At 36.1% G+C, this 21,911-nt stretch overlaps 1 protein-coding gene across 2 annotated transcripts in view; it reads right to left on the reverse strand.

Annotated features, from left to right (window-relative positions):
- Positions 1 to 21,911, reverse strand: part of LOC143242738 (macrophage mannose receptor 1-like) — a 66,726-nt gene that overhangs the window by 38,160 nt on the left and 6,655 nt on the right. For both annotated transcript variants that reach the window (XM_076486214.1, XM_076486213.1), the window contains exons 4-19: positions 21,700 to 21,807; positions 19,694 to 19,861; positions 18,599 to 18,795; positions 14,997 to 15,171; positions 13,584 to 13,724; positions 11,373 to 11,501; positions 11,035 to 11,183; positions 10,773 to 10,872; positions 9,397 to 9,656; positions 8,914 to 9,091; positions 8,658 to 8,807; positions 8,190 to 8,297; positions 3,261 to 3,428; positions 2,111 to 2,146; positions 1,609 to 1,811; positions 798 to 981 (exon numbers count right to left, since the gene is read on the reverse strand). In XM_076486214.1, coding sequence (XP_076342329.1) covers positions 798 to 981; positions 1,609 to 1,811; positions 2,111 to 2,146; positions 3,261 to 3,428; positions 8,190 to 8,297; positions 8,658 to 8,807; positions 8,914 to 9,091; positions 9,397 to 9,656; positions 10,773 to 10,872; positions 11,035 to 11,183; positions 11,373 to 11,501; positions 13,584 to 13,724; positions 14,997 to 15,171; positions 18,599 to 18,795; positions 19,694 to 19,861; positions 21,700 to 21,807 — 2,454 coding nt within the window. The remainder of the gene's footprint in view (positions 1 to 797; positions 982 to 1,608; positions 1,812 to 2,110; positions 2,147 to 3,260; positions 3,429 to 8,189; positions 8,298 to 8,657; positions 8,808 to 8,913; positions 9,092 to 9,396; positions 9,657 to 10,772; positions 10,873 to 11,034; positions 11,184 to 11,372; positions 11,502 to 13,583; positions 13,725 to 14,996; positions 15,172 to 18,598; positions 18,796 to 19,693; positions 19,862 to 21,699; positions 21,808 to 21,911) is intronic.

Genomic DNA, 21,911 nt, shown 5'->3' on the forward strand with positions numbered 1-21,911 from the left:
TTCTACACATATAAGTTAAGACATCTTACCCATTGAATTCACTAGGACTATACCATTTTATCTGGTTTCTACACATATAAGTTAAGACATCTTACCCATTGAATTCACTAGGACTATACCATTTTATCTGGTTTCTACACATATAAGTTAAGACATCTTACCCATTGAATTCACTAGGACTATACCATGTTATCTGGTTTCTACACATATAAGTTAAGACATCTTACCCATTGAATTCAATAGGACTATACCATGTTATCTGGTTTCTACACATATAAGTTAAGACATCTTACCCATTGAATTCAATAGGACTATACCATGTTATCTGGTTTCTACACATATAAGTTAAGACATCTTACCCATTGAATTCACTAGGACTATACCATGTTATCTGGTTTCTACACATATAAGTTAAGACATCTTACCCATTGAATTCAATAGGACTATACCATTTTATCTGGTTTCTACACATACAAGTTAAGACATCTTACCCATTGAATTCACTAGGACTATACCATGTTATCTGGTTTCTACACATACAAGTTAAGACATCTTACCCATTGAATTCACTAGGACTATACCATGTTATCTGGTTTCTACACATACAAGTTAAGACATCTTACCCATTGAATTCACTACTACACATATAAGTTAAGACATCTTACCCATTGAATTCACTAGGACTATACCATGTTATCTGGTTTCTACACATATAAGTTAAGACATCTTACCCATTGAATTCACTAGGACTATACCATGTTATCTGGTTTCTACACATACAAGTTAAGACATCTTACCCGATTTCCCATTGAATATGACACATTTTTCTTCATCCGTAGATATTTCATTATCTTCTTCCCAGTTTACAAATTCCAGTGCTGACCCATCTGTCCACTCTAAGATGCCGTTGAAGCCAAGGGCATGTAGTCCAGTCCAGTATCTTAAATAATAGCCAGCTTCTCCTTCATTCATTTTGTCCACCTTGGTTATACAACAGTTGAAAACAATGTTCAACATCTGGCGAAATTACATTTGTCAGCTGACAGTTCAAGAGACTTTAAACGTTGAATTACATGAATCGCAGATTTTTAATTAATTAGGAACTATATCTTCTTAAAGCCTCCAAAATGAAATACATCCTGATATTAGGGTTAGTTTTTTAAGTTTCTTTATTTTCATATGAAAAGATAACTTTTGTAATCATGATGAGAATTACATTCCTCAGTTTTGCTTCGCTAATAGAATTGTTTACAATTCACTGTGACTAGGGTTAGTTACCACGTAGTACACAATATACCACTGTTGTACGTGTCACTGTGACTAGGGTTAGTTACCACGTAGTACACAATATACCATTGTTGTACGTGTCACTGTGACTAGGGTTAGTTACCACGTAGCACACAATATACCACTGTTGTACGTGTCACTGTGACTAGGGTTAGTTACCACGTAGTACACAATATACCATTGTTGTACGTGTCAACAATGAAACGTAGTTAAACTAATAAATGATAAATATTGCCGGTGTTTCGTGAGGAATAATACTTATTATAATTATTAATAATTATTTGAAGCAAGACAACTGTTTTACATTTTTATTAAACTTACCACAAGTTTAATAAAACCGTTTTCTTCTTGACTGTGGATAGAGGTCAAATAAGCTCCATTTTGTCGACAGAAGTCACGTGCTGCGTGCCAGGACATCTTTTTGTGGCTCTCCCAGAAGATAATATCTTCCACCAAGTAACAGTTGCCCTGGAAGAGTTTCCACTTGGGGTGGTTTTCGTCACAGGAAGTTAAAACTTCGGGCGCTGTCCAGTATCAATAATAAAGTGAAATGTGAATACGGTACCAAAACTGAAACCTAACTTCATTGTCGTAAATAGAATCGAGTTACTCTTGTTCCAAGTAATAACAGAATTAAATTAAGATAAGAAACAACTGTGTAATACTGTGAGCAAAACTGGATATTGTTCCTTGAAATAATGACATTAAAAAGTACAACTTAAACCGCAGTTGTTGTAACCTAAATGGTCAAACTTAAGTAGGTTTTCTTAATATTAATGTGGTTGTGTTCTATGAATATATTTTATTAAGAACCTGTACTTACCAATCGTTGTTGTTGTCGTTACTATTTTGTAATCCTCTGAAATAAAAAACAAATTATTTTAATACCTATATTCAAAATTGGATTAAGGGTTTTATTGACCCTTTTAAAAACTTAGAGAGGCTCCTTATACAGTCATAGTGTGAAGGCCCCTAACTTGTGTGAGGTCCTGGGCTTCAGCTCGGTAAACTCATGCCTTAATCTGGGGCTGTCTGTCTGTGTTTCTTTAACACTTACAATACTCGCTGGGTGTCTGGAGCGCTCACAAGAAAAAAACTAAGTTAAGCGAGCTTCGTTCGTTCTACAGAAATATTCTCTGAAATAATTGAAAATTAATTTTATACTTTAAAGAAGACAGCGCCATCTCTAGAAAGCCTCCAGAAATGATAAAGTAGAATGGATTCTGATATAATTAATTGAGATTAATTATTTCGTTTCTGGAACTATTTCTTAAATCAACATATATCTCTTGATGAATCTCGCAAAAAGCTAAACGAGTGCTTTCTTGGCCAGCATCTAGTTCTGAACTGATACACTAGTGGGAAGGCTACACTGCTGTCCACACTACTGACTGCCAACTCTTCGAATACCCTTCGCTACGTCTGAAGGGACGAATATGTTCGGCGATGGGTTTTGATCCCGTAACCCTAAAGTTGGGAGTCGAGCACTTTATTAACCAGTTGAACCTATATCTGAGGTTCAGAGGCTTATGAAATACTATCAAACAAAAAGTGTGGCTCGAATCCAACTCACTGAATATGCTTGCCCTTTCAGCTGTAAGGTCGTTATAATGTATAGATAAATCCCATTTTCTGTTGATAAAAGTGTAACCCAAAAGCCAATCCCTCAAGATAATCATTAAAAATTTAGGGACGGCTAGCTCAGATAGCCCTGGAATACCTTTACCCAAAACATAAAAAAAAAACACAGACATGAAATAAAGGTGTTTAGAATGGATAAAGCCTGAAAATGTTTATACGCATGCTAACATATAAATAAATAAAGACATGCAAAAAAAAAATAGGTTTTTGTTATTAAAAACAATGCAACTTGAGGTAAAATAACAACAGTGTTTTGTATGTGATGCTGACAAGTGAACTCATTCCAAAACAATGAATCTGAAACTAAGTGAAACTATATTTTGATTCATTACCTTTCTCTGTCATACAAATGTAGTTTTTTAACAGTGAGCAACTTTGGTCGTTCCATTTCAGGTTCTGAGGCCTCAGTTCGACACAGTGGTCTCTACCAGGAGATGAGGGCTCTCCTTTATCCCAGTTAAAGAAGTCCGCAGCGACACTTGTCTCCCACTCGTATCCACCTGAGAACAAGTCAGTGGAAAATGTGATATGGAAAACACAAGCATGCAATACGGAAAACAAAAAATGTAGCATGGAAAGAAAAAATTTGATACAGAAAACAACAAAACTTATAACTCACTCATGTTCTAAAAGTAAGGCTAAGTATGGGCAAGTGGAATTAAAAAAAACCAAGAAAATACAAATACGTTCATAACTGTGTAGTGTAATCCTCTTTGAACAAACACAGCTGTGTAGTGTAATCCTCTTTCGACAAACACAGCTGTGTAGTGTAATCCTCTTTCGACAAACAAAACTGCGTAGTGTAGTCCTCTTTCGACAAACAAAACTGCGTAGTGTAGTCCTCTTTCGACAAACAAAACTGCGTAGTGTAGTCCTCTTTCGACAAACAAAACTGCGTAGTGTAATCCTCTTTCGACAAACAAAACTGCGTAGTGTAATCCTCTTTCGACAAACAAAACTGCGTAGTGTAATCCTCTTTCGACAAACAAAACTGCGTAGTGTAATCCTCTTTCGACAAACAAAACTGCGTAGTGTAATCCTCTTTCGACAAACAAAACTGCGTAGTGTAATCCTCTTTCGACAAACAAAACTGCGTAGTGTAATCCTCTTTCGACAAACAAAACTGCGTAGTGTAATCCTCTTTCGACAAACAAAACTGCGTAGTGTAATCCTCTTTCGACAAACAAAACTGCGTAGTGTAATCCTCTTTCGACAAACACAGCTGCGTAGTGTAATCCTCTTTCGACAAACACAGCTGCGTAGTGTAATCCTCTTTCGACAAACACAGCTGCGTAGTGTAATCTTCTTTCGACAAACACAGCTGCGTAGTGTAATCTTCTTTCGACAAACACAGCTGTGTAGTGTAATCCTCTTTCGACAAACACAGCTGTGTAGTGTAATCCTCTTTCAACAAACAAAACTGTGTAGTGTAATCCTCTTTCAACAAACAAAACTGTGTAGTGTAATCCTCTTTCAACAAACAAAACTGTGTAGTGTAATCCTCTTTCAACAAACAAAACTGTGTAATGTAATCCTCTTTCAACAAACACAGCTGAGTAGTGTAATCCTCTTTCAACAAACACAGCTGAGTAGTGTAATCCTCTTTCAACAAACACAGCTGAGTAGTGTAATCCTCTTTCAACAAACACAGCTGTGTAGTATAATCCTCTTTTAACAAACCAAACTGTATAGTGTAATCCTCTTTCAACAAACACAGCTGTGTAGTGTAATCCTCTTTCAACAAACACAGCTGTGTAGTGTAATCCTCTTTCAACAAACACAGCTGCGTAGTGTAATCCTCTTTCAACAAACACAGCTGCGTAGTGTAATCCTCTTTCAACAAACACAGCTGTGTAGTGTAATCCTCTTTCAACAAACACAGCTGTGTAGTGTAATCCTCTTTCAACAAACAAAACTGTGTAGTGTAATCCTCTTTCAACAAACAAAACTGTGTAGTGTAATCCTCTTTCAACAAACAAAACTGTGTAATGTAATCCTCTTTCAACAAACACAGCTGAGTAGTGTAATCCTCTTTCAACAAACACAGCTGAGTAGTGTAATCCTCTTTCAACAAACACAGCTGTGTAGTGTAATCCTCTTTCAACAAACACAGCTGTGTAGTGTAATCCTCTTTCAACAAACACAGCTGTGTAGTGTAATCCTCTTTCAACAAACACAGCTGTGTAGTGTAATCCTCTTTCAACAAACACAGCTGTGTAGTGTAATCCTCTTTCAACAAACACAGCTGTGTAGTGTAATCCTCTTTCAACAAACACAGCTGTGTAGTGTAATCCTCTTTCAACAAACACAGCTGTGTAGTGTAATCCTCTTTCAACAAACAAAACTGTATAGTGTAATCCTCTTTCAACAAACAAAACTGTGTAGTGTAATCCTCTTTCAACAAACAAAACTGTGTAGTGTAATCCTCTTTCAACAAACACAGCTGTGTAGTGTAATCCTCTTTCAACAAACACAGCTGTGTAGTGTAATCCTCTTTCAACAAACAAAACTGTATAGTGTAATCCTCTTTCAACAAACAAAACTGTGTAGTGTAATCCTCTTTCAACAAACACAGCTGCGTAGTTTTATCCAAATTGTAAATACTAAGAATGAAACAGCAGAAGTTTAGTTTTTTCTCTTAAGATTTGTTTCATTTGCGGGTTTTTTGGTTTTGTAAAATAATTGGTGTATATTACATTTTTCACCTCATATCGGACAACCCAAAATACCAGTCCATAATTTTTGAACCCACACACAACAAAAATGTCATGTACTCAAATGTGCTTATCTAGAACATTTCCCTTTAACAAATAGTAGCATTTGATTGTAAATGTCATAGCACTTATTTCGTTTTTCATAAAATGGACATGAACCATGAATCCAAGTATTAATAGTCTAATGACGCTACCTGCTAAGCCCAGTTGTGCAAACCAAAAACACAACCGGTATATAAGTGATTTAATTTGACTTCAAGATAACATTGGAACATTGGCTAACTTAAAAAGACCATGAACAAAGAAAGTGACATATCGAAATCTTCACCTTACCAAGTACAATCAGTTAAGTTGACCTCTGTTAACAAATTTTAGCCTAAAGATGACCTAGTGAGGTCAAAACATTGTTCTCTCCTTATCAATAAAAGTGTTGATATCCACACCAGTCGTTCTGAGATACATTTTTATTTTAAGTGGATTTCTCGTCATCAAGAATAAGTTGACCTTTGCCCTTCAGATGTTTCTTATTATACTCTTGTAACCCTAATTGTAATCACGTAACCCTAAATCCCTATTCATGATCGTGGGATTAGTAGTCCGATCATGTAACCCTAAACCCCTACTCAAGATTGTGGGATTAGCAGTACAATCACGTAACCCTAAACCCCTATTCATGATCGTGGGATTAGTAGTCGAATCATGTAACTCTAAACCCGGCGCTGGGATTCAGCCGGTTCGCACCGGTTCACATGAACCTGTTCTTAAAATTTCACGAGTTCACCGAATTGGTTTTTACCGGCTCTTGGCCCTCTGATGTTAGATGTACAATGTATCGACCGCCACTATGAGAATTCATGTTACGTAATCGACTATCATTATGTGGATTCTTGCTGCGTAAAGTCACGCGCAATAACATAATTGTACATTAGTACGATAACGTTTAAGGCCGGATTTGAACTGGCTTCCACAAGTGACAGATCAGCCATCTTGGACGAAGAAAGAAAACTGGCTTCCACAAGTGACAGATCAGCCATCTTGGACGAAGGAAGAAAACTGGCTTCCACAAGTGACAGATCAGCCATCTTGGACGAAGGAAGAAAACTAGCTTCCACAAGTGACAGATCAGCCATCTTGGACGAAGGAAGAAAACTGGCTTCCACAAGTGACAGATCAGCCATCTTGGACGAAGGAAGAAAACTGGCTTCCACAAGTGACAGATCAGCCATCTTGGACGAAGGAAGAAAACTGGCTTCCACAAGTGACAGATCAGCCATCTTGGACGAAGGAAGAAAACTGGCTTCCACAAGTGACAGATCAGCCATCTTGGACGAAGGAAGAAAACTGGCTTCCACAAGTGACAGATCAGCCATCTTGGACGAAGGAAGAAAACTGGCTTCCACAAGTGACAGATCAGCCATCTTGGACGAAGGAAGAAAACTGGCTTCCACAAGTGACAGATCAGCCATCTTAGACGAAGGAAGAAAACTGGCTTCCACAAGTGACAGATCAGCCATCTTAGACTAAGGAAGAAGAGCATTGCCGTAGACTAATGTAGGCCTACTTTTTCCTGTGTGAACATTTGGTATCAGTTATCTATTATACTTGGAACAGACAGATAAGAGAAGACGAGCTTGAAACAATGGTGTAGTCTGTGTAGATGTCTAAGTTATTAACGTTAAACTTAATGTTACTTTGTAGGTTTTACTATTCTAGAACAAAATTAGAAGTTCATGGATTACAGATTTAGCCTAGATTGACATTAATACTGATTGGTTAATGTTGCTCACCTTTTTAAAGCCTAATTGTGCCGGTTAAACATTTAATTTATTCAAGTACGGAGAAGTTCTTTTAATATACATTTACCAAAACTATTAAACGCAGTACACGATGTACAAAAGACTAAAATTACTGTTGCTCCTAGTTTCGCAGAAGCAGAAAGAGGGTTTTCAGTAATGAATATTATATAATCAGGTAAAATAATCCGCTTTACACTTGAAAATGTGATAAATTTGTTGAAAATTAATTTGATTGGCCCCCCATTGGATTCATGGGACCTAACTTCTTCAGTGGCTAAGAGAAAAACACACACAGTTGATGACAACAGGGCCAAACGTGGAAATGATGAAGGTTTTTGTGATAGTCAAGTGGTGATTTAGAAATATTTAAAGCATGCTAAATAATTTATTTCAGTAACATATTTTTGTTATTTTGTAATTGCGAAAAACGGGGGTGTATAAAGCAAGATACAATCGGTTGTTAAAATTTTGAAATTTCACCACTGCCTATGCCCTTACTCGCCATCGTCGGATTATTAGTCTAATCACATAACCTTAAACCCCTATTTACTATATTGAGATTTAAGTAGTTAGTCCAGTCATATAACAGTAAACCCGTAATCACCATCAAGGGATCCAAGTAGTCCGATCCATAGGCCTAAACGCATACTCACCATCGTGGGATTCAAGTAGTCCGATCCATAGGCCTAAACGCATACTCACCATCGTGGGATTCAAGTAGTCCGATCCATAGGCCTAAACGCATACTCACCATCGTGGGATTCAAGTAGTCCAATCCATAACCCTAAATTCCTATCAGTAAGATACATTTGAATTAGTTGGAGGTCATGCATCGAATGGAACCTGGCAAGCGATCCTCCTGAAGGAAGATAAAAATAATGTTCATTCTAAATCATTTTCTAATAGATATACAATTCTTAAGACGTTATCAATTTCTAAATAATATTTCAAAATGTAACTGACGGTTGGACAAGAAAAGGGAAAGTCTGTGCTGTCGTCATTTTGTTATATGAGGTATGTTACTATAGCAACTTGTCTTCATTTATACTCGTAAGGTTCTATACCTATGATGGTTTTAATATCAGTGACTAAATGTTTATAATTTCCTGATGTTTAGATAATAAAACACAAATAACCTATAAACAATAAACAGGAAAAATCTTTCTTTCAAATTGCTAACAGCATATAACCACAATATGAGCCATATATAAATATATACCACGTTTCTTGCAAAACACCGAAGCATCAATCCAGGACTTCCTGTCAGTAGAAAAGTAAAAACAATACGGACCCTGGATGTCGATCCACGATTTCTCATTTTTCGGACAACTTCCACTGATGTGAGGAATGTCAATAATTGGAGGTTTCACTAAAATAGAATACACGTACGAAGAGATTGAATTCAATTTTTGTTAACACTGTGTAATTGGTAGATTCGGCAAATATTTTACAAATTGGCTAATTACAAAACTTACAGTCCGTTACTTTGCAGACAAAAGAGAGTTTGGTATCACAGGGAACAACTGTCCACTCATTGGTTTCTTGAAAGGCCACACAGCGCGTGTTGTTGTTGGTCGTAGCGCCAGGCTGGCCTTTGGTCCATTTAGTGTAGTATACTGGCCAATTATCAGTCCATCGAAATCTGTCTTGGTCCTTCAAATAAAACGAGGTGTCAAATTAGAGAATGCATCGTACCCTAAAGTAAACAGGAAATCTGATGTTAAAGAAATGTGGAAAACAGGAAAAGCTACACATCTCTGATTGGAGAAACGTATCGTAAAGTAAACAGTAATATCTGGATATTATTGTCGAAATCTACAATTTGAAATTTAATGGAACTGAGTTTATTAACAAACAAACAGATGTTTTCGTTCCACTACTAAAGTGAGTTAGGTTTTTCAGGTAATCTTAGATCACATGGTTCGTGGTTAATTTAAGATTACATTACATTTACGTACAAACTTGGCATGAAATCCGTTCCATATATATTCAATTGTAACATCCAACAAACTGTAGAGAAAAGCCTGGTCAAAGAGGTCAGTGACTGAAGTCAAGTGTCCACCTTGACCAACACAAAATTCCTCAGCTTTCTTCCAGGACTTCATCTGGCTTGCTTCTATGAACAGCTTATAGCATGTCTCACGATAACCAACGTATCCCTGGTCCAGATGTGAACAGTCCACGTGATTGGGTGGTCGTGACTCGGGTAGACTCGGATCTGTTCGGGAAACACAAATAAACTCAACTCACAACATTCCAGATATTAAATATACCGAGAAAAGAGAGGTTTAATTTTACAAGAGGCTTGACAGAACACTTAACTTCACTTTAGTGGCATCGGGATTCGAACACTTTCCAATAAACTTATTCACTAAGTTTTATATGGCCTCGTGCGGTTCAGGCACGGCCTAGAGGTTAATACACTCGAACTGCGTGTATAATTCGACCCGTTGCCCCCAAAATGCGCTCCGTACCTAAGGGCAGTGGATGTGTTATAAGAGTGCCCGTCAAATTCCACTTTTTGATTAGAGTAAACACAGAATCGTCGGTTGGTGCTGTTGACAAGCTGCCTTCTCTTTAGTTTACCAATTCAATTTCGGGAAAGGAACCGTGTTTTATACCTGTTTTAAACGTATGTTAGCTGGAAACGTGGATTATAGCTGGAAACGTGGATTATAGCTGGAAACCTGGATTAGGGTGATTTAGGTGGTTGACATTTTAATGACAAGTTTAACATTTTACATAAATCAGAGAGAACAACGACTGTTGAGAACTAAGTTTTGTTTGTTTGAAGTTAAGCCGAAACTAAACAGTAGGTCATCTGTGCTCTATCCACCAAGGATATCGAAAATTGATTTCTAGAGTTGTAAGTTCACAGACGTACCGCTGTGCCACTGAAAGAGAAGGGGGGATAAACTAAGTATAGTGAACATTTTGGTAATAGTTTCATCTACCCGTATGACATATAAAGTATCTATACTCTTCAGCTGGAAGGCACCTTGTCCACACACGGTCTAAATGACCAAGTCAAAACTCAAAGTGTCCGAGTAAAACAGTCCACAGTTTTCAGCTGCTGACCAGAGAAAAAAGCAGCCATTCAAAAACACTCGCTGTAATAAGAACTTTGGCTAGCTTTGAAGCGAATATTGAGTAGGCTGTTACTCTTATAACGCACCTACAGCTGAAAACGTACACCACTTTCAGTAAAGCTTGTAATTTAAGATCCGGAGCGCTTTGCGCAACCATTAGGCCACGCCACAGCCTTTCTACTTTCTAATAAACAAATTGCTGTCACAAATGACCCTTTTTTATTACTTGAACAACACAAATTTACCTTTATAACGTTGGCAAATATAAGCTGCTTTCTCTGTACATTTGCGATCATTCCATTTACCAGCACTAGAGGGTGCACCTATCATCTCGACACATCCATCCTATTAAACAGAAAAGAAGAAAAGATGCTTTGATGGAACTCATATTAAAGTAATCCTTTAAAATTTCAAGTAAAGTGATAAGATGCTCTACAACTTGAGTTGCTTGTAACGTTTATTATACAAAATGTTCCAACATTTCTCAAAGAACGAAGAAAGGCTTACGACGTAAGAGTTGGGTTCTCTGGGAGCCCAGTGATCGAAGTCAAACGGAGAATTGTCAGACCAGATGAATCGACGATTCGACCCCTTAGCTCTTTTTAGTCCGATCCAAACCGATGTCTTGCTGAAGGCAAGCGCGCTTGTTAAAAACACTGAGAAGTGAAAGTAAAATGGACGAGTTGAAGATTCGTTGTACAAGATGGGGTTTTATGATAAAAGTAAACAATAAAACTTCGTTTTTTTTCTTTTACTAAAAATACATTAAACAGATGAAAGTTATCTAGTTATTTTACTTGTTAATTAAGACAATGTTAGGTTTTTATTAGCCAGCATCAGCTTACTTTGTTCCTTGGTGCTGTGAATAGAAACAAGATCGTGATTGGACCCTTTTTTTCTGCAGGCTTCACGTGCTTCCTGCCACGTCATTTCCTCTTCACCATTTTCTTCACTGAAGAGGTAACATTTATCACCTAGACAGCAATCGAACAACATATTTTGCTCTATTGGTAAGCTGATATATACAATCTTATGGATATTTTGCTCTATTGGTAAGCTGATATATACAATCTTATGGATATTTTGCTCTATTGGTAAGCTGATATATACAATCTTATGGATATTTTGCTCTATTGGTAAGCTGATATATACAATCTTATGGATATTTTGCTCTATTGGTAAGCTGATATATACAATCTTATGGATATTTTGCTCTATTGGTAAGCTGATATATACAATCTTATGGATATTTTGCTCTATTGATAAGCTGATATATACAATCTTATGGATATTTTGCTCTATTGGTAAGTTGATATATACAATCTTATGGATATTTTGCTCTATTGGTAAGCTGATATATACAATCTTATGGATATTTTGCTCTATTGGTAAGCTGATATATACAATCTTATGGATATTTTGCTCTATTGGTAAGTTGATATATACAATCTTATGGATATTTTGCTCTATTGGTAAGTTGATATATACAATCTTATGGATATTTTGCTCTATTGGTAAGTTGATATATACAATCTTATGGATATTATGCTCTATTGGTAAGCTGATATATACAATCTTATGGATATTTTGCTCTATTGGTAAGCTGATATATACAATCTTATGGATATTTTGCTCTATTGGTAAGTTGATATATACAATCTTATGGATATTTTGCTCTATTGGTAAGTTGATATATACAATCTTATGGATATTATGCTCTATTGGTAAGTTGATATATACAATCTTATGGATATTATGCACTCTGTTAATAAGTTTGTTTCATACTTCTTCGTGATCTGTAATTTCTGGAACAAATGTGTAAATTAATGTTACCATCAAATTTATTCTCACCTTTACCTGCTAAACAATAAAGTGTTACATCTGTACTCTATACTCCAAGTCAGGAATTATTTCGAAGTTGCACAACATTCAACAGTTCGATTTTGGAAAATCCCAAATTGAATTTTAAAAATGTTAGAATTAAAACGTCTTTTTTCACGAAGTTCCCCAAACATTTAAATTCCTCCATTCTCGGTTCTTCTGGCTTCAGATTTTCTCACAAATTGTTCGTTAATTGGTTTTAAAACGACACCTGGGAGAACACAGATAAGACAAAACCAAGTTGTGTTGTGTAGCTTGATAATTAAAAAACAAAATTGATATCAGACCCATGGGCGTCCGCGAAAGAGGACAAAATCCAGGGACGATGGACCGCCTTCAAAGTTTTGCCATTATGGTCAAGATAACTTGCAAGTTTCCACAGTCAGATGTGACTGGTTTAATATTTGTAAGGTCAGTTCAAGTCATACTGCAGAATTGTAGCTATGTACATATCCCATAATAATAAATTATGGTTTGTTTTTTTATGTTCTTAGCTCCACAGGGTACTTTTACTTTATATAAAACAGCTTCTTATATGAATACAGTGGTATTTATTGTGTATGTATAGTAAGAACAACATTTAAGGCTTAAGAGACATTATTCGTGATGACAAGAAACCTAACATTATGCTAAAAACAGCTGGTATGGGCAATAAAACTTTAATAAAGTACAAAACAATATTTAGGTTTACAAACAAAGTTTGCAACCGACCGTTGCCGGGCACATGTCTTAGGGACAAGACCTTAATCTAAACATTACAGACTGGGCAAGAGTTCCTTTTCAACCAACGCCCCCCTGCGGATGCCCACAATTAGGCCTAATATTTTTTGTCACTAATAATATTCCCCAGGAACAGATATTTATTTAATTAAAAAAGAGTGAAATTAATTTAACACTTCTATTAAATCAATCAACTCCTACTTTTACAAGTCTTAACAAATTTGAACAAGAAACCGTAGCGCCACTAGTGGATTTTAGGGGAACTGTACCAAGAAGATAGAGTGAAGCCAAATCTATTAAAACGGTTAAATTATTTACTTTTAAAACAAAGGCAAATCAGAGTAATTAATCGTACTTTATGATTGCGTGTTAATTAACCAATCACAGATAGTGAACAATGCTGTGACGCTTATTTTAACAAGGACACGAAAATAGTGTTACATGGTAAAACATACCTAAGGTGTACCATCCATCTGGACAGTTCCCGGGAAGAGGGGTGGGTGCTATAGTCGGAGCAGGGGTCACAAGTTTAGAATTCGCCACCTTACAGACTGCACCTCTTTCCTGCAAGTCACAATGATGGTCCACCCAGGTTCCTTAAAACACCAGTATCAAAAACTTGTTCTGAATCGTAGCTCAAATACATTAAACAACAAGAGGTAAAAATATATCAGGTAACAAGGAGTTCACTAGAAAATGTACGTTTTCCAAATGGGTGTAGACGTAACTGTATTCTACTGTCATAAGTATTCTAAACAATATGTATTGTAGTACAACATCCTTTATTACTCAGATCTATTCCACCCTGCCTGACTTTACGAACATTACAACATATCCTTTATTAATCAGTTCTATTCCACCCTGCCTGACATAACGAACATTACAACACATCCTTTATTAATCAGTTCTATTCCACCCTGCCTGACATAACGAACATTACAACACATCCTTTATTAATCAGATCTATTCCACCCTGCCTGACTTAACGAACATTACAACACATCCTTTATTACTCAGTTCTATTCCACCCTGCCTGACATAACGAACATTACAACACATCCTTTATTAATCAGATCTATTCCACCCTGCCTGACATAACGAACATTACAACACATCCTTTATTAATCAGATCTATTCCACCCTGCCTGACTTAACGAACATTACAACACATCTTTTATTACTCAGTTCTATTCTAACGTGCCTGACTTAACGAACATTACAACACATCTTTTATTACTCAGTTCTATTCTACCGTGCCTGACTTAACGAACATTACAACATATCCTTTATTACTCAGTTCTATTCCACCCTGCCTGACATAACGAACATTACAACACATCCTTTATTAATCAGATCTATTCCACCCTGCCTGACTTAACGAACATTACAACACATCTTTTATTACTCAGTTCTATTCTAACGTGCCTGACTTAACGAACATTACAACACATCTTTTATTACTCAGTTCTATTCTACCGTGCCTGACTTAACGAACATTACAACATATCCTTTATTACTCAGTTCTATTCCACCCTGCCTGACTTAACGAACATTACAACACATCTTTTATTACTCAGTTCTATTCTACCGTGCCTGACTTAACGAACATTACAACATATCCTTTATTACTCAGTTCTATTCCACCCTGCCTGACTTAACGAACATTACAACACATCTTTTATTACTCAGTTCTATTCTAACGTGCCTGACTTAACGAACATTACAACACATCTTTTATTACTCAGTTCTATTCTACCGTGCCTGACTTAACGAACATTACAACATATCCTTTATTACTCAGTTCTATTCCACCCCACCTGACTTAACGAACATTACAACATATCCTTTATTAATCAGTTTTATTCCACCTGAATTTGGAAACATAAGAACACATTTTTCTTCTGCTTCAAACTTTTCGTTCGTATTATCCCAATTGATAAACTCGGTCAAGGATCCATCTGTCCACTCGAACTGGCCATCTAGGCCAAGAGCATGGAAACCGATCCAGTAGGACTTTATGATAAAACTACCAGCTTCTTGAATCTGTACGTAAAATAAAAAGTAAAAAAAAAATGCAAATACTTCATTTTAGTTAAAAGGATTTTAATATCAGGAAGTTAATTAATAATTACTAAATTATTAATTATTCAGACGACCCCTTGATGATAAGTAACGAACTTCAAATAAAAATATGTCTCAGAACAACTGGTATGAGTATTAACACTTGTATTGATAAGCAGAGAACAACTGGTGTGAGTATATTAACACTTGTATTGATAAGCAGAGAACAACTGGTGTTGGTATTAACACTTGTATTGATAAGCAGAGAACAACTGGTGTTGGTATTAACACTTGTATTGATAAGCAGAGAACAACTGGTATGGGTATTAACACTTGTATTGATAATCAGAGAACAACTGGTGTGAGTATTAACACTTGTATTGATAATCAGAGAACAACTGGTGTGAGTATTAACACTTGTATTGATAAGCAGAGAACAACTGGTGTGAGTATTAACACTTGTATTGATAAGCAGAGAACAACTGGTGTGAGTATATTAACACTTGTATTGATAAGCAGAGAACAACTGGTGTGAGTATTAACACTTGTATTGATAAGCAGAGAACAACTGGTGTGAGTATTAACACTTGTATTGATAAGCAGAGAACAACTGGTATGGGTATTAACACTTGTATTGATAAGCAGAGAACAACTGGTGTGAGTATTAACACTTGTATTGATAAGCAGAGAACAACTGGTATGGGTATTAACACTTGTATTGATAAGCAGAGAACAACTGGTGTGTGTATTAACACTTGTATTGATAAGCAGAGAACAACTGGTGTGTGTATTAACACTTGTATTGATAAGCAGAGAACAACTGGTATGAGTATTAACACTTGTATTGATAAGCAGAGAACAACTGGTGTGGGTATTAACACTTGTATTGATAAGCAGAGAACAACTGGTATGGGTATTAACACTTGTATTGATAAGCAGAGAACAACTGGTGTGAGTATTAACACTTGTATTGATAAGCAGAGAACAACTGGTATGGGTATTAACACTTGTATTGATAAGCAGAGAACAACTGGTGTGTGTATTAACACTTGTATTGATAAGCAGAGAACAACTGGTGTGTGTATTAACACTTGTATTGATAAGCAGAGAACAACTGGTGTGTGTATTAACACTTGTATTGATAAGCAGGGAACAACTGGTGTGGGTATTAACACTTGTATTGATAAGCAGAGAACAACTGGTGTGAGTATTAACACTTGTATTGATAAGCAGAGAACAACTGGTGTGGGTATTAACACTTGTATTGATAAGCAGAGAACAACTGGTGTGGGTATTAACACTTGTATTGATAAGCAGAGAACAACTGGTGTGGGTATTAACACTTGTATTGATAAGCAGAGAACAACTGGTGTGGGTATTAACACTTGTATTGATAAGCAGAGAACAACTGGTGTGGGTATTAACACTTGTATTGATAAGCAGAGAACAACTGGTATGGGTATTAACACTTGTATTGATAAGCAGAGAACAACTGGTATGGGTATTAACACTTGTATTGATAAGCAGAGAACAACTGGTGTGCGTATTAACACTTGTATTGATAAGCAGAGAACAACTGGTGTGCGTATTAACACTTGTATTGATAAGCAGAGAACAACTGGTGTGAGTATTAACACTTGTATTGATAAGCAGAGAACAACTGGTGTGTGTATTAACACTTGTATTGATAAGCAGAGAACAACTGGTGTGTGTATTAACACTTGTATTGATAAGCAGAGAACAACTGGTGTGTGTATTAACACTTGTATTGATAAGCAGAGAACAACTGGTATGGGTATTAACACTTGTATTGATAAGCAGAGAACAACTGGCGTGGGTATTAACACTTGTATTGATAAGCAGAGAACAACTGGCGTGGGTATTAACACTTGTATTGATAAGCAGGGAACAACTGGCGTGTGTATTAACACTTGTATTGATAAGCAGAGAACAACTGGTGTGTGTATTAACACTTGTATTGATAAGCAGAGAACAACTGGTGTGGGTATTAACACTTGTATTGATAAGCAGAGAACAACTGGCGTGGGTATTAACACTTGTATTGATAAGCAGGGAACAACTGGTGTGTGTATTAACACTTGTATTGATAAGCAGAGAACAACTGGTGTGGGTATTAACACTTGTATTGATAAGCAGAGAACAACTGGTGTGGGTATTAACACTTGTATTGATAAGCACAGAACAACTGGTGTGGGTATTAACACTTGTACTGATAAGCAGAGAACAACTGGTGTGGGTATTAACACTTGTATTGATAAGCAGAGAACAACTGGTGTGGGTATTAACACTTGTATTAATAAGCAGAGAACAACTGGTATGGGTATTAACACTTGTATTGATAAGCAGAGAACAACTGGTATGGGTATTAACACTTGTATTGATAAGCAGAGAACAACTGGTATGGGTATTAACACTTGTATTGATAAGCAGAGAACAACTGGTATGGGTATTAACACTTGTATTGATAAGCAGAGAACAACTGGTATGGGTATTAACACTTGTATTGATAAGCAGAGAACAACTGGTATGGGTATTAACACTTGTATTGATAAGCAGAGAACAACATTTTGACCTTCGTAGGTCACCTTCAGGTTATCAAAGTTCCTATGAAATGTTAATACCCTTCCCAGCCGTTTTGAGCATGTTTGATTTTGAATTTCACGCAAAGGCTATCTGTGCTAGCAGTCTCTAATTTAGCAGTGTAAAAACTAGAGGGAAGGCAGCTAGTCATCACTACCCTATGCCAACTCTTGGGCTACTCTTTTACCAACGAATAGTGGGATTGACCGTCAAATTATAATGCCCCCACGGCTGAAAGGGCGAGCATGTTTGGTGCGACGGGGATTCGAACCCTCGACCCTCGGATTACGAATCGAGTGCCTTAACCACCTGGCCATGTCAGACCTTCCGTTCCGAAGTACAATGACGAATTAACGTATCACATTAATTTCTATAAACGAAGATAAAAACATATGTTACTTAGCAACTATCCAGAGTGACACACGTGTCATAAAAAAATTAAACATATCGCGGTACAAAATTGCATTAGAACTTTTTTATCTCTTGTCTGTTTTGTTTTTCTAATTAAATTTTATTTTCCTTATTTCTCTTTCTAGTTTTTTATTGGATAACTTCAACATTCTCTCGATTTTTATTGGACAACTTCAACATTCTCTCGATTTTTATTGGACAACTTCGCCATTCTTGTTCATTCTGGTAACCTTCATCACGCACAGTAAACAGAAGCAGGTGTAAAGTGAAAGAGCGATTTGTGTTGACTAATAATAAACATTATTATATAGAATTATTTTTCTTTGTTTATTGATTGATTTATTAAATTCTTTGCTCATATTGTAAATTTGACTTTAACATATTAAACATTTCTTACCATTTTTTGAATGAAATTATTTTCTTTCTTAGAATGAATAGACACCAAATGACCACCTTCTTTGGTGCAGTAATCTTCAGCATCGTGCCACGTGTATTTTTTTGCCAAATTAGCTTTTAGAACGTGATAGCAGGCGTCACCATCCTTGAAGTACTTCCATCTCCCATCTTCAGTTTCACATGTGGGTTCAGGAGGCACTAAGAACATAAAAAAAACGAAGAAAATTGCTATGTGTTATTGGTTTCACTTTTAATTATATTGAGTGTTCGCCTCCTTTATCACTATCAACGAAACTCTTGAAACTAGGTTTAACGTCTCTTTGAAAAAATATGAAAGTAGGCTTAGTACTTCACAACATTTAAACTAACAAATACGAAAATAGGCTTAAATGTCTTAGAGACACGTTACTATTAAGATATATACCGTGTCATACCTTTCTAATAAACAGTGACAAAAATTTATTTTCAAACTGGTAATAACCATTTGATAACACTAACTAACACATTAATTATCCGTTAAGTCATTTTTATAACACTAACTAACACATTAATTATCCGTTAAGTCATTTTTATAACACCAACTAACACATTAATTATCCGTTAAGTCATTTTTATAACACCAACTAACACATTAATTATCCATTAAATCATTTTTATAACACCAACTACCATCTTACTGATGTTGTTAAATCATTTTACATCAAGATCTAACATCTTACTTAACTTGTAAAATCACATGTATATTATCAGTTCACCTTTTTCGACTTGACAAATGAAGCCCCTGTGGTTAGAACACACTTCGTCATTCTCACCTTTTTCGACTTGACAAATGAAGCCCCTGCGGTTAGAACACACTTCGTCATTCTCACCTTTTTCGACTTGACAAATGAAGCCCCTGCGGTTAGAACACACTTCGTCATTCTCACCTTTTTCGACTTGACAAATGAAGCCCTGCGGTTAGAACACACTTCGTCATTCTCACCTTTTTCGACTTGACAAATGAAGCCCCTGTGGTTAGAACACACTTCGTCATTCTCACCTTTTTCGACTTGACAAATGAAGCCCCTGTGGTTAGAACACACTTCGTCATTCTCACCTTTTTCGACTTGACAAATGAAGCCCCTGCGGTTAGAACACACTTCGTCATTCCACCTCAGATTATGTTCGTACATCTCCACACATAACTGGGCATCGGGGTTCGAAGGTTCTCCATCGCCCCAGTAGGTAAAATCCACGACAGAGCCGTCTTCCCAGTCGTATCCACCTGTATCAATGAATGTTTCATGTCAAAATATTTATGTTATATATAAATTAAAAATATATCCTACTTACCAATATATTCCCTACAGTTCACACACAGTATTACGTCATGTCACACCTGCCTCAAACACAAAGCTTAATGACATATTATAATGTAATATCGTACGTTTCATGTCATCAAACAGGAATGAATAAACAAGAAACTTAAGTCATGGTATTATGTGTCATTATATACAGATTTCTGACAAAGTCTGCTGTACTACTCTATCAAAGTTATTATTTTCAAATTTCAAAACTTGAACATTATTTCCTGTTCCTCAACAAACGATTGTAAAAGCAACTTAAATGTTCGTTAACTCTTCTAAGAAAAGAGAACCTCAAGAAGGTTTGAACCGTAAAAACATTTAGACTAAAGTGTTGGTAGATGATGTTAACCAATTTCCTGTCATCGTTGTTGGACAAGTAGGAGCAATCATGGACATTGGGAAAACAATATCTGCCATCATTGTTAGATAAATCTGAACAACCATGAACGATGGTAAAACAATATGTGTCATCATTGTTAGATAAATCTGAACAACCATGGACGATGGTAAAACAATATGTGTCATCATTGTTAGATAAATCTGAACAACCATGGACGATGGTAAAACAATGTGTCATCATTGTTAGATTAATCTGAAATACCATGGACGATGGGAAAACAATATATGTCGTCATTGTTAGATAAATCTGAACAACCATGGACGATGGGAAAACAATATGTGTCATCATTGTTAGATAAATCTGAACAACCATGGACGATGGGAAAACAATATGTGTCATCATTGTTAGATAAATCTGAACAACCATGGACGATGGGAAAACAATATGTGTCATCATTGTTAGATAAATCTGAACAACCATGGACGATGGTAAAACAATATGTGTCATCATTGTTAGATAAATCTGAACAACCATGGACGATGGTAAAACAATATGTGTCATCATTGTTAGATAAATCTGAACAACCATGGACGATGGGAAAACAATATGTGTCATCATTGTTAGATAAATCTGAACAACCATGGACGATGGAAAACAATATGTGTCATCATTGTTAGATAAATCTGAACAACCATGGACGATGGTAAAACAATATGTGTCATCATTGTTAGATAAATCTGAACAACCATGGACGATGGTAAAACAATATGTGTCATCATTGTTAGATAAATCTGAACAACCATGGACGATGGTAAAACAATATGTGTCATCATTGTTAGATAAATCTGAACAACCATGGACGATGGTAAAACAATATCTGCCATCATTGTTAGATAAATCTGAACAACCATGGACGATGGTAAAACAATATCTGCCATCATTGTTAGATAAATCTGAACAACCATGGACGATGGTAAAACAATATGTGTCATCATTGTTAGATAAATCTGAACAACCATAAACGATGGTAAAACAATATGTGTCATCATTGTTAGATAAATCTGAACAACCATGGACGATGGGAAAACAATATGTGTCATCATTGTTAGATAAATCTGAACAACCATGGACGATGGTAAAACAATATGTGTCATCATTGTTAGATAAATCTGAACAGCCATGGACGATGGGAAAACAATATGTGTCATCATTGTTAGATAAATCTGAACAACCATGGACGATGGTAAAACAATATGTGTCATCATTGTTAGATAAATCTGAACAACCATGGACGATGGGAAAACAATATGTGTCATCATTGTTAGATAAATCTGAACAACCATGGACGATGGTAAAACAATATGTGTCATCATTGTTAGATAAATCTGAACAACCATCGTGACATGTGGAACTTACCATCATGTTTTCTAATTAAACCAATCCACAGACTAATAGCCTCAGGTTGTAAGTATGGTTCTAACACCAGAAGATCGTGAAGTGAATGGAAGGTTACTAATCTTGCACCTGTGATAAAATAAGAACAAAAATTACAAACAGAAATCTTCCCTGGATTAAACCGACATGAGTGTACACGAAACACAGTTAATTAATTAAATGAAGGAATAATT

This window comes from Tachypleus tridentatus, unplaced genomic scaffold (genome assembly GCF_004210375.1).
Source record: "Tachypleus tridentatus isolate NWPU-2018 unplaced genomic scaffold, ASM421037v1 Hic_cluster_2, whole genome shotgun sequence".
Taxonomy (NCBI): Eukaryota; Metazoa; Arthropoda; class Merostomata; order Xiphosura; family Limulidae; genus Tachypleus; species Tachypleus tridentatus.